At 52.7% G+C, this 10,140-nt stretch overlaps 1 protein-coding gene across 2 annotated transcripts; it reads left to right on the forward strand.

Annotated features, from left to right (window-relative positions):
* On the forward strand, positions 1-10,085 carry Plk1 (polo like kinase 1). 2 transcript variants are annotated; one of them, XM_090357848.1, is made up of 10 exons: positions 2-518; positions 1,216-1,384; positions 2,692-2,836; positions 4,159-4,252; positions 5,356-5,575; positions 7,581-7,736; positions 8,078-8,155; positions 9,064-9,218; positions 9,340-9,522; positions 9,652-10,085. In XM_090357848.1, the coding sequence occupies exons 1-10, from the start codon at positions 111-113 to the stop codon at positions 9,856-9,858; spliced, it is 1,815 nt and encodes a 604-aa protein (XP_090213974.1). In that variant the 5' UTR covers positions 2-110; the 3' UTR covers positions 9,859-10,085. The 2 variants fall into 2 exon arrangements, with proteins under 2 accessions (XP_090213972.1, XP_090213974.1); XM_090357846.1 differs by having other exon boundaries at positions 1-518; positions 9,340-10,085.
* The last annotated feature ends 55 nt before the right edge of the window (positions 10,086-10,140 follow it).

Here is a 10,140-nt window from a genome sequence, read left to right on the forward strand (position 1 = left end):
GGGCGGAGCGGAGCCGGAGCGGAGCCGAGCCGGAGCGGAGCCAGAGCAGAGCCGGCGGAGCCTCGGCCGCGATCCCGCCCGCACGGTTGCACCCAGCAAGCTCCGGGACCATGAGTGCGGCGGCCAAGGCGGGGAAGCTGGCGCGGGCACCCGCGGAGCCGGGGAAGGCCGGGGTCCCCGCGGTGGGCGCTGCCGGGGTCGCCGCGGCCGCCCCGCCGGCCAAGGAGATCCCCGAGGTGCTGGTGGATCCGCGCAGCCGCCGGCGCTATATGCGGGGCCGGTTCCTGGGTAAAGGCGGCTTCGCCAAGTGCTTCGAGATCTCGGACGCCGACACGAAGGAGGTGTTCGCCGGCAAGATCGTGCCCAAGTCCCTGCTGCTCAAGCCGCACCAGAAGGAGAAGATGTCCATGGAGATCTCCATCCACCGCAGCCTCGCCCACCAGCACGTCGTGGGTTTCCACGGCTTCTTCGAGGACAGCGATTTCGTGTTCGTGGTCCTGGAGCTCTGCCGCCGCAGGGTGAGCCGGCCGGGGCGGGGGTTGGGGGGGGGACGGGGTCTCGGGAGCGGAGCGGGCCCCGGATGGCTAAAATAATAATGATAATAATAAAAACACGGTGGTGGTTTTGCTGCTGGGGCAAGCCGGCGGCCTCCGGACGGTGCTGGGGGCCGGGACCCGGAAGGCTCTGGGAATCCTAGCTTCTCAGGAGACTGAGATCTAAGGATCGCGGTTCGAAGCCAGCCTGGATAGGAAAGCCGGAGAGATTCCTATCTCCAAGTAACAGCCAGGAAACCGGAAGTGGCGCTATGGCTCAAGGTGGTAGAGCGCTAGCCTTGAGCTGAAGAGCTCTGGGACCGTGCCCAGGCCCAGAGTTCAACCCCATGATCGACCAAACTTAAAAAGAAGAAAAGAAATGCTAGGTAGCTAGAGCCCAGGAGCTGCTCAGAGAGTCCGGGACCAGGGCTGACCCGGGCCCAGATCATTTCTGAGTGCGGTTGGGTTCTGAGTCTGGGCGGAGATGATTGGAACCAGGCCTGGGGCTCGCAGGAAGGAAGGGGTCCGCTCCTGGGAGGAAGCCCGGGAGGGGTGCTGAGAGCATTGGGGGCCATCAGGAAAGAAGAGAAGGCTGCCTGGGCTTCGTCCTGGGCCTCATTTACCTCCCTTCCCTTCCTGGTCCTCAATGCACTCCCTTGTCCCCCACCCCTCCTGCACACAGTCCCTCCTGGAGCTACACAAGAGGAGGAAAGCACTGACTGAGCCCGAGGCTCGCTACTACCTGCGCCAGATCGTCCTTGGCTGCCAGTACCTGCACCGCAACCGGGTCATTCACAGGGACCTGAAGCTGGGCAACCTCTTCTTGAACGAGGATCTGGAAGTGAAGATAGGTGAGATGGCAGATGCAAAGCTCAGCTGGAGCCCCTTTAAACGCTGGACAGCTGCGGAGAAATTTTGATTGACAGGGACTTGGATGCACCGCTGGGTATCTTGGGAAAGCAACCCTAACTTGGGAATGGGTGCCCCTAGAAAAGGAGATTCATTCTGGGTTTTGGGTTCCAGGAGCTTGGAAAACTAGAGAGTTCACTTGTACCTCCTCCTTCAGGAAGTTTCTACTAGCCAGGTCTTAACCTCCTTCTGGAATGTAAACTTTTTTTTTTTCCCCAGTCCTGGGCTTAAGCTCAGGGCCTGAGCACTGTCCTTGGATTTTTCTCAAGGCTAGAGCTTTACTACTTGAGCCTCAGCACCACTTCCAGCTTTTTCTAAGTATGTGGTACCAAAGAATCGAACCTGGGTCTTCCTGTATGCTAGGCAAGCACTTTTAACTACTGGGCCAAACTCCCGGACCCTGGAATGTAAACTTTTAAGTTCAGGCACCTGGCAGAGGCAGCAAGTAGGTAGCTTAGGAAAGCACTCCCTCTGCCAAGCCAGCCAGGAAGGTGGGAGCAGGAAATGGGCAGGGGAGAGGGAGGAAGAGAATGGTGAAAGTCTAGACCTGTGTTTTCTTCTGTAAAAAAATTCCTTTGAGGGTTCATTGCAAGCTCTGTATTCGGTCCTGCCCCTTTCAGATTCCCTCTGGTTTCCCACAGTCCCTACCACTTCAGCCACTTCTTTGCCAAATCGTAGTCTTAAAAAAAAAACATTAATTTAGGCTGGGTGCTGGTGGCTCATGCCTGGAATTTGGGCAACTTAGGAGACTGAGATCTGAGGATCATGGTTCAAAGCCAGCTCAAGCAGGAATGTAAGATTCTTATCTCCAATTAAACATCAAAAAGCCAGAAGTGGAGCTGTGGCTCCACTTTGTTTGGAGCACAAAGGCTTAGGGAGCACAAAGGCTTCCAGGCCCTTAGTTCAAGACCTAGAACAGCACCAGAAACAAGACAAAAACATTGATTTCATAGAATAGTGAGTTACATTATGATGTTTTCATTCACATGTTAATTATTTAGACAAATCCTTCCCCTATCACCTGGTCTTATATTCCTGCTTTCCTTGGATAGCTTTCCTTTAGAAACTTGGTAGAGTGGCATCAGTGGGGAGCTGTCCCGAGGCCAGCACTGGGGGCAGATTCCTGGACAGCTCCTGTGGCATGCAGAGAACAGAGGACTCTAGGAGTAGATGTTCCAGCTATCTACAATGACAGGTGACAGTCATCAGGCGGCCATCTCAGTAACCCTACCTCCTCCTCCTATCCCAGGGGACTTTGGCCTGGCAACCAAAGTAGAATATGATGGAGAGAGGAAGAAGACTCTGTGCGGGACTCCAAACTACATAGCTCCGGAGGTGCTGAGCAAGAAAGGGCACAGTTTCGAGGTGGACGTGTGGTCCATTGGCTGCATCATGTAAGTGGACCCCCACTCAGGACCTGTTGGGTCTCCGTGGGGTTCCTGAACACTTGGCATTGGGCTGAGCTTATCCTAGAGATCGTTCTACCTTGTGGAAAGGTGGCTCCTAAAGAGAGGCTGCTTCCAGCAAAAGCCTCATTTCCATGTCTTTCACTCGTCACTCTGTTGCAGCCAGACTGGAGGTCCAGGAAAGGGAAGCCCAGGCCTCTCCAACACTGCCACAGACTCTCTCCTCCTCATCATCTTCCGGGTCGTCCAGGGCACCTGGTCTTTCTGGATTCGAATCAGAATTTAATGACATCTCTAGAAGATTCCCTCTGTATAGTAAAGAGAATGGATGGGAATGAGTCAGGAGGCGTTGGTGGCTCAATGTCTGTAATCCTAGCTGCTCAGGGGGCTGAATTCTGAGGATTGCCATTTGAACTGAACCGGGGCAGCAAAGTCTAAATACTTGATCTCCAAAAAGTACTCAGAAAAAGCTGGAAATGGCTCGAGTGGTAGAGCACTAGCCTTGAGCAAAAAAATCTCAAGGACCGGGGCCGGGAGTTTGGCCTAGTGGTTAAAGTGCTTGCCTAGCATGCATGAAGACCCGGGTTCGATTCCTCGGTACCACATATAGAAAAAAAGCCGGAAGTGGTGCTGAGGCTCAAGTGGTAGAGTTCTAGCCTTGAGAAAGTCCAAGGACAGTGCTCAGGCCCTGAGCTCAAGCCCAGGACTGGCAAAAAAAAAAAAAAAAAAAAAAAATCTCAAGGACCGTGCCTTAGCCCCACAACTAACCAAAAAGAAAAAAGAAAGGAAAATTGAACCAGGAGTTTGGCCAGTGGGTTTGGTGAATGCCAGCTTCATCTCCAGACCAGCCAAGGGCCAGGCTAAGACTGGGGCTTTGCCAGATCTGAGCTTTCATGTTAGCCTGGGTACCAGAGAAAGACTTGCACTGGAGCAATGGCTTCTGTAGTTCATCGCAGCGGAGCTTTTTTCCAAATAGAAAATGACAAGGCTTAATACAGAATGGGACGCTGAGCTCCCGTCAGCAAGAGTGAATAGCCCCCTCACTTCGCTGGACAGCTAGCAGCCTTGAAGTCTGTAAACCAAGTCCTCTTGCAAGCTAGAGAACAGTCCCTCGCTGGAATCCAGGGCTTTCTTGCCTCCTCCCAACGGCTCATGTCAGCCATTGCCGGGGCTGCTAAGCAAGCAGATGGGGAGTTTGTCTTTGGGGGACTTCTTGGTGACTATCCAGGGATGTCCCAGTCCTGTGGCTCAGATGAGTTCTTTGAGTTTGGCCAGGAGTCTTGAACTACATCTCACTTGTGTGTTTCCAGGTACACGTTGCTAGTGGGCAAACCTCCTTTTGAGACCTCTTGCCTGAAAGAGACCTACCTCCGGATCAAGAAGAATGAGTACAGTATTCCCAAGGTGACTAAAGTCAGCCCCCCCCCCCCCCCACACCTCTGGTCAGGTATTTGCTGAGCCCAGCATACCCTGGGGATAGAGACTCAAGAGCTATGGAAGCAGTGGAGGGGAAATGAAGGCAGTAAAGTACTCAAGTCTTGAAATGGCCCTCGCCACTTTGCCGGTCATGTCGGGTACATGGCCTGGCTACTTGTAACAAGGGACTCCTTGTTTGTAGAGTGGATAAGTCACTGTGAAGGCCGGTTTGGTCTCCTTGACTCAGAAGAAGCCAAGCCTTCTGTCTCCACAGAGACAGGTGCAACGAGTGCGTTGCTAATGGGCCAGGTGCCCTTGGTTCAGTGCCCATAATCCCAGCTACTCAGGAGGCTGAGATCAAGAGTACTGAGATTGGAGGCCAACCTGGGAAGAAATTTGAGACTCCCAATTTCCAGTTAACCAGCAAAATGTTGGAATGGAGCTATTGTTCCAGTGGTGGAGGATCAGTTGTGAGCAAGAGCACAAGCCCTGAGTTCAAGGCACACACACACACACACACACATAACACGCACACAAATGTGTCATGAGTGAATACTATTCCATTACTTTGAAGATTAGGATTCTAAGAAAGAGAAAAAACTTCCCCCAAGTTAATTTTGACTATAAGGAAAGAGAAATTATATGTGTGTGTATATACATACACACACACACATACACATATATCCGTCTCTCCACCCCCGACTCTTTATTGGTCATAGGGCTTGTACTCAGGGCCTGGGCTGTGTCCCTGGCCTCTTGCTCAAAGCTAGCACTCTACCACCTTGAGCCATAGCTTCACAAAGTTTATTCGAGATAGGAGTCTCATGGACTTTGCCTGGGCTGGCTTTGAACTGGGATCTTTGCTGAATAGCTAGGATTGCAGGTATGAGCTTCCAGTAACTGGCAGAAAACGTCTTCGGAGCTTTTAGCGTGATGCTCGTCCCTTCAGTAAAGCCAGTTGTGGAGGGCTTGCTGTTGCTATGGTGCTGAGCTGTGGCATGATGGAGACCAGGCTGCTGGCTCCAGGTGGGTAGGGCTGCAGCAGTGTGCTCTGGGACCCCACCGTGCTCAAGGCTGCCTCTCTACTGCAGCACATTAGCCCTGTGGCCACCTCACTCATCCAGAGGATGCTACAGACAGACCCCACCGCCCGCCCCACCATCCACGAGCTGCTGGACGACGAGTTCTTTACCTCTGGCTACATCCCTTCCCGTCTCCCTATCACCTGCCTCACCATTGCACCCAGGTTTTCCATCGCTCCCAGCAGCCTTGACCCCAACATCCGGAAGCCTCTCATAGTGCTCAATAAAGGTACAGATAAAGGGTGTGCAGAAGATGCCAGAGCTCTGGCCACAGAGATGGGTATAGCATGGGACCTTGAAGTCCTGGGGCTTGAATTCTAGGCCTGGGGTCTGTACCTGAGCTCTTCAGCTCAAGGCTACCACCCTACCTCTTGAGCTCTACTTGGCGTTTTCTAGTGGTTAATTGAAGATGAGAGTGTCATGGACTTTAGTGCCTGGGCTGGCTTTGAACCACGATCCTCAGATCTCAGCCTTCTGAGTAGCTAGGATTACAGGCCTGAGCTACTGCGCCCTGGCTTGGGACCTTGAATTCTTATAGGATGAATTCTGGTCCCTAGTCTCTTTCCCTTGTCCTCCTGTTGGGAAAAACAGTTTACTGTCCAGATAACCCACTGGACCCAAGAAAGCAAAAATAGATTGAATGCTACCCCTGAGAAATCTGTTTTTGATGAGTTTTAAAGAGTTCTGTTGAGCTGGGTGTGGTGGCTCATGTCTGTAAGCCTAGATACTCAGGAGGCTGAGAGCTGAGAATGGCAATTCAAAGCCAGCCCAGGCACTAAAGTCCATGAGATAAAGTAGCACTGTGGCTCCAGGGGCAGCTGAAGAGCTCAAGGGCAGTGCCCAGGCCCAGAGTCCAAGTCCCATGACCGAACAAAAAAAGGTCTGTTGAACCTGGTGCCAGTGGTTATGCCTGTAATCCCGGCTACTCAGGAGGCTGAGATAGAAGGTTTTCCATTCAAAACCAGCCTGGAGAGAAAAGTTAGACTAATCACCCATCAATTGGCAAAAAAGAAAAAAGCCAGAAGTGGAGCTGTAGCTCAAGTTTTAAGTCTGGAGTGGAAAAAGCAGCTCAGAGCTCAAAGCCCAGGCTCCCGAGTTCAAACCCCAGGACTGGGGGGCTGGTAGGGGGAAGGTCTCATCAGTCCTCATCAATGGAAAATGGAAAATTCCAGCCACACAGCATAGTATAATGACCTTATATTCCTCACCCACCCTCTACTCCCAGATGTGTGTGAGTCCTCAGATTTGAACTTGAGCCTTGGGTACTGTCCCTGTCCTTTTACTCAAGGCTAGCTGTGAAGCAACACCTCACCTCTATTGAATCCCTTTTTGGTGTTTCACTGGAGGTAAGAGTCTCATGGACTTTTCCTGCCCAGCTGGCTTCCAGTCAGGAGCCTCAGATCTCAGCCACCTAAGTAGGATTACAGGTGTGAACCACTGGCACTTAACATGTCTTTGTTTTAGAGTTAACCAGCAATTGTCCATCTAACTCTTTTAAGCTATAATCTCTAGAAAAGTGGACATTGTCTTATGACACTTCAAGTGTCCCTGGTTAGGTTGTCTTTGTGGATCTCCTCAGAGGACAAAGTTAGGAAATACAGTTTGAGGGTGATCTTGTAATTCTGATATTTCTGATACATACTCAGTTTGTTGGACTTGCTGAGCAGACATTCCTTCATAATTTGCTTTTCCTGCAATAGATAGGATAAGATATGTATATGTGCACCCAGTTTCTTCTGTGGAGATGGAGCCTTTTGAACTTGGGCTGGTCCTGGGGCTTGAACTCAAGGACCTGAGCTTTGAGCTCTGAGCTGCTTTTGCTCAAGGCAAAAGCACTCTACCACTTGAGCCACAGTGCCATGTCTGGCATGCAAAGCCAGCACTCTACCACTAAGCCAGCCCTCTTGAACTTTTGCTCAGGCTGCCCTTAATTTGAAATACTCTTATCTCAGCCTCCAAACTAGCCAGGATTACAGTTCAAAGGGCACGAAAGTCCACGAGACTCTTACAAACTCTAGCCACCATGCCTGAGCTGCTTTTGCTGAAGGCTTACCATTCTACCACTGGAATGCCTGGTAGCTGCAGCTCTGAATAGCCTGGCACTGACTCAATTTCCCCAAAGCAGTAGTAGCTAAAGATTTTCCTCTGGGGAGACTGCCAGCTGTGGCAGGTGATCCAAGTTCCCCACACTCATTTGTGTGCACCTATTAACTCATGGCCATATCATCTTCTAGGCCCTGAGAACACCCCGCCAGAACGACCCCGGGAAGAAAAAGAGGCCGTGGTTCAGGAGCCCAACGAGGCTGTCGAGTGCCACCTCGGTGACATGCTACAGCAGCTGAACAGTGTCAATGCATCCAAGCCCTCCGAGCGAGGCCTGGTGAGGCAAGGTGAGCATGATGGGGCCCAAGCAGTGGACCATCTGAAGCCACTGGCCGCCATGTCATTCATCTTTGTTTTATTCATCTTTGTGGCTCCCATCGTGCTGGGCACACAGAGGGATTTTACTAAGTGGCAATCAAAGACAGGAGTGGGTGGCCTTTGGTGCACTATGACTTGGGAATTTGTGGTCATCAGATGCCATGCTGTGCTTTTCTGCTCTTTCCGGGGTTCCAGGGTTCTTGAGGAGTCTGGGGTACGGGCACAGCAGCTTCCCTGATGTGGGTTTTGAGTGGACCGGTGGGGAGGAGGCTGGCGCTGACCAATCTGCCCTGCCTTGCTTGCATCACAGAGGAGGCCGAGGACCCTGCCTGCATTCCAATCTTCTGGGTCAGCAAGTGGGTCGACTATTCGGACAAGTATGGCCTTGGTAAGTTCTTTCCAGAATGTGGGAGCAGCTCGCTGGGGCCACGTGCTGACCTTCCCGTGGCCCTGAGCTCTCACTTATTACGGCTAGTGTTTTATCACTTTGGGCCACAGCTCCACTTGCAGTTTTTTGGTGTTTCATTGGAGATAAGAGTCTCAACAGACTTAACTGTTTGGGCTGGCTTTGAGTTGACATCCTCAGATCTCAGCCTCCTGAGTAGCTAAGATTACAGGTGAGAGCTACCAGCAACCCAGCTGTGGGTCTTTCTACTTACTTAGTTTTTGGTGCCAGTCTTAGAGCTTGAACTCATGGCCTGGGTACTGTCCCTGAACTTTTGTGCTCAAGGCTGATGCACTGCCGCTTGCGACAGCTCCACTTGCAACTTTTTGGGGGGCCGATTAGAGATAAAGAATCTCTTGGACTTAATTCCCCTGCCTGTCTTCAAACTGTGATCATCAGATTCCAACTGCCTGAGCAGTTAGGATTACTGGCGTGAGCCACCCGCCCCAGGTCCTCTTCTGTCCTCCCTCCTGTCTCTGTTCCTGTTCCAGCAACCCTCTTTCCTCCAGTCCCTGCCTGCCCCTCCCTCACTCTGTTTTTGTTTTGGGGTTTTTTTTGGTAGGTCATAGGGCTTGAACTTGGCCTGTGCCCTGTCCCTGAGCTCTTCAGTTCAAGGCTACTTCTCTACCCTTGGGCCTGGGCATTGTCCCTGAGCTCTTCTACTCTAAGCTATGGCTCTACTCTGCTCAAGCCCCACTTCCCATTTTCTAGAGGTTAATTGGTTTTGAACCTTGATCCTCAGATCTCAGCCTCCCAGTAATTAGGATTACAGAGTAGTTAGGATTACAGGCGGGAGCCCTAGCGCCTCACCCTCTCCTGCTCTTCTGAGGTCTCTCTCCCCGTGCCCTCAGGGTATCAGCTGTGCGACAACAGTGTGGGAGTGCTGTTCAATGACTCCACTCGCCTCATCCTCTACGATGATGGGGAGAGCCTGCAGTACATTGAGCGCGATGGCACGGAGTCCTACCTCACCGTGAATTCCCACCCCAACTCCTTGACCAAGAAGGTGGGTGAGAGGGTGATCTGCTCTCCTCTTAAAGTGGGGGGAGGCTGGGAGCGGGCTGTGCCAGGGACCCGGCCCTTCCTCATTCTGGGATCCCCGCCTCCCCCCTTCTCTTTGCCATCAGATTACCCTCCTCAAGTATTTCCGCAATTACATGAGCGAGCACCTCCTGAAGGCCGGTGCCAACATCACCCCGAGGGAGGGCGACGAGCTGGCCCGGCTGCCCTACCTGCGTACCTGGTTCCGCACACGCAGCGCCATCATCCTTCACCTCAGCAATGGCACCGTGCAGATTAACTTCTTCCAGGTGGGCAGCCGGGCGGGCAGGTGGGGGAGTGGACACAGGACACAGCACGCAGCCAGGCTCTGTGGTGCCTATGAGGTCTTCCACATCAGAGCAGCCGGGGCCGCCCCCTCTCCCCACTTGTCCTTCCAGGACCACACAAAACTCATCCTGTGCCCCCTGATGGCGGCGGTGACCTACATCGACGAGAAGCGGGACTTCCGCACGTACCGCCTGAGCCTGCTGGAGGAGCACGGCTGCTCCAAGGAGCTGGCCAGCCGCCTCCGCTTCGCCAGGATCATGGTAGACAAGCTGCTGAGCTCCTACTCTTCCCGCAACCGCCTCAAGGCCTCCTCCTAGGCCCCCGCCTCGGGACCGGTGCCGCCCCTCTGCGCCTCGGCCCGTGCCGGGCTTGTCCTGGTGGCCCCTCTCCCTGCTGCGGGTTGGGGCTGTTTGTAAGTTATTTGTACATGTTGGGGGTGTGGCTGCTGCACCCTGTGTGAAGTGTACAGAGTATTATTTCTATTGAATTTGGGACTTTTTTTTTTCTTCCCTTTGGCTTTATACATATTAAACATTTATTAATTTCTTTTCCCTCCCGCCCCACCCCCACCATCTTGTGCTTGCTGAGGGCCCGGCCTC

Source organism: Megascapheus bottae, chromosome 25, assembly GCF_031878675.1.
Source record: "Megascapheus bottae isolate mThoBot1 chromosome 25, mThoBot2.hap1, whole genome shotgun sequence".
Lineage (NCBI taxonomy): Eukaryota > Metazoa > Chordata > Mammalia > Rodentia > Geomyidae > Megascapheus > Megascapheus bottae.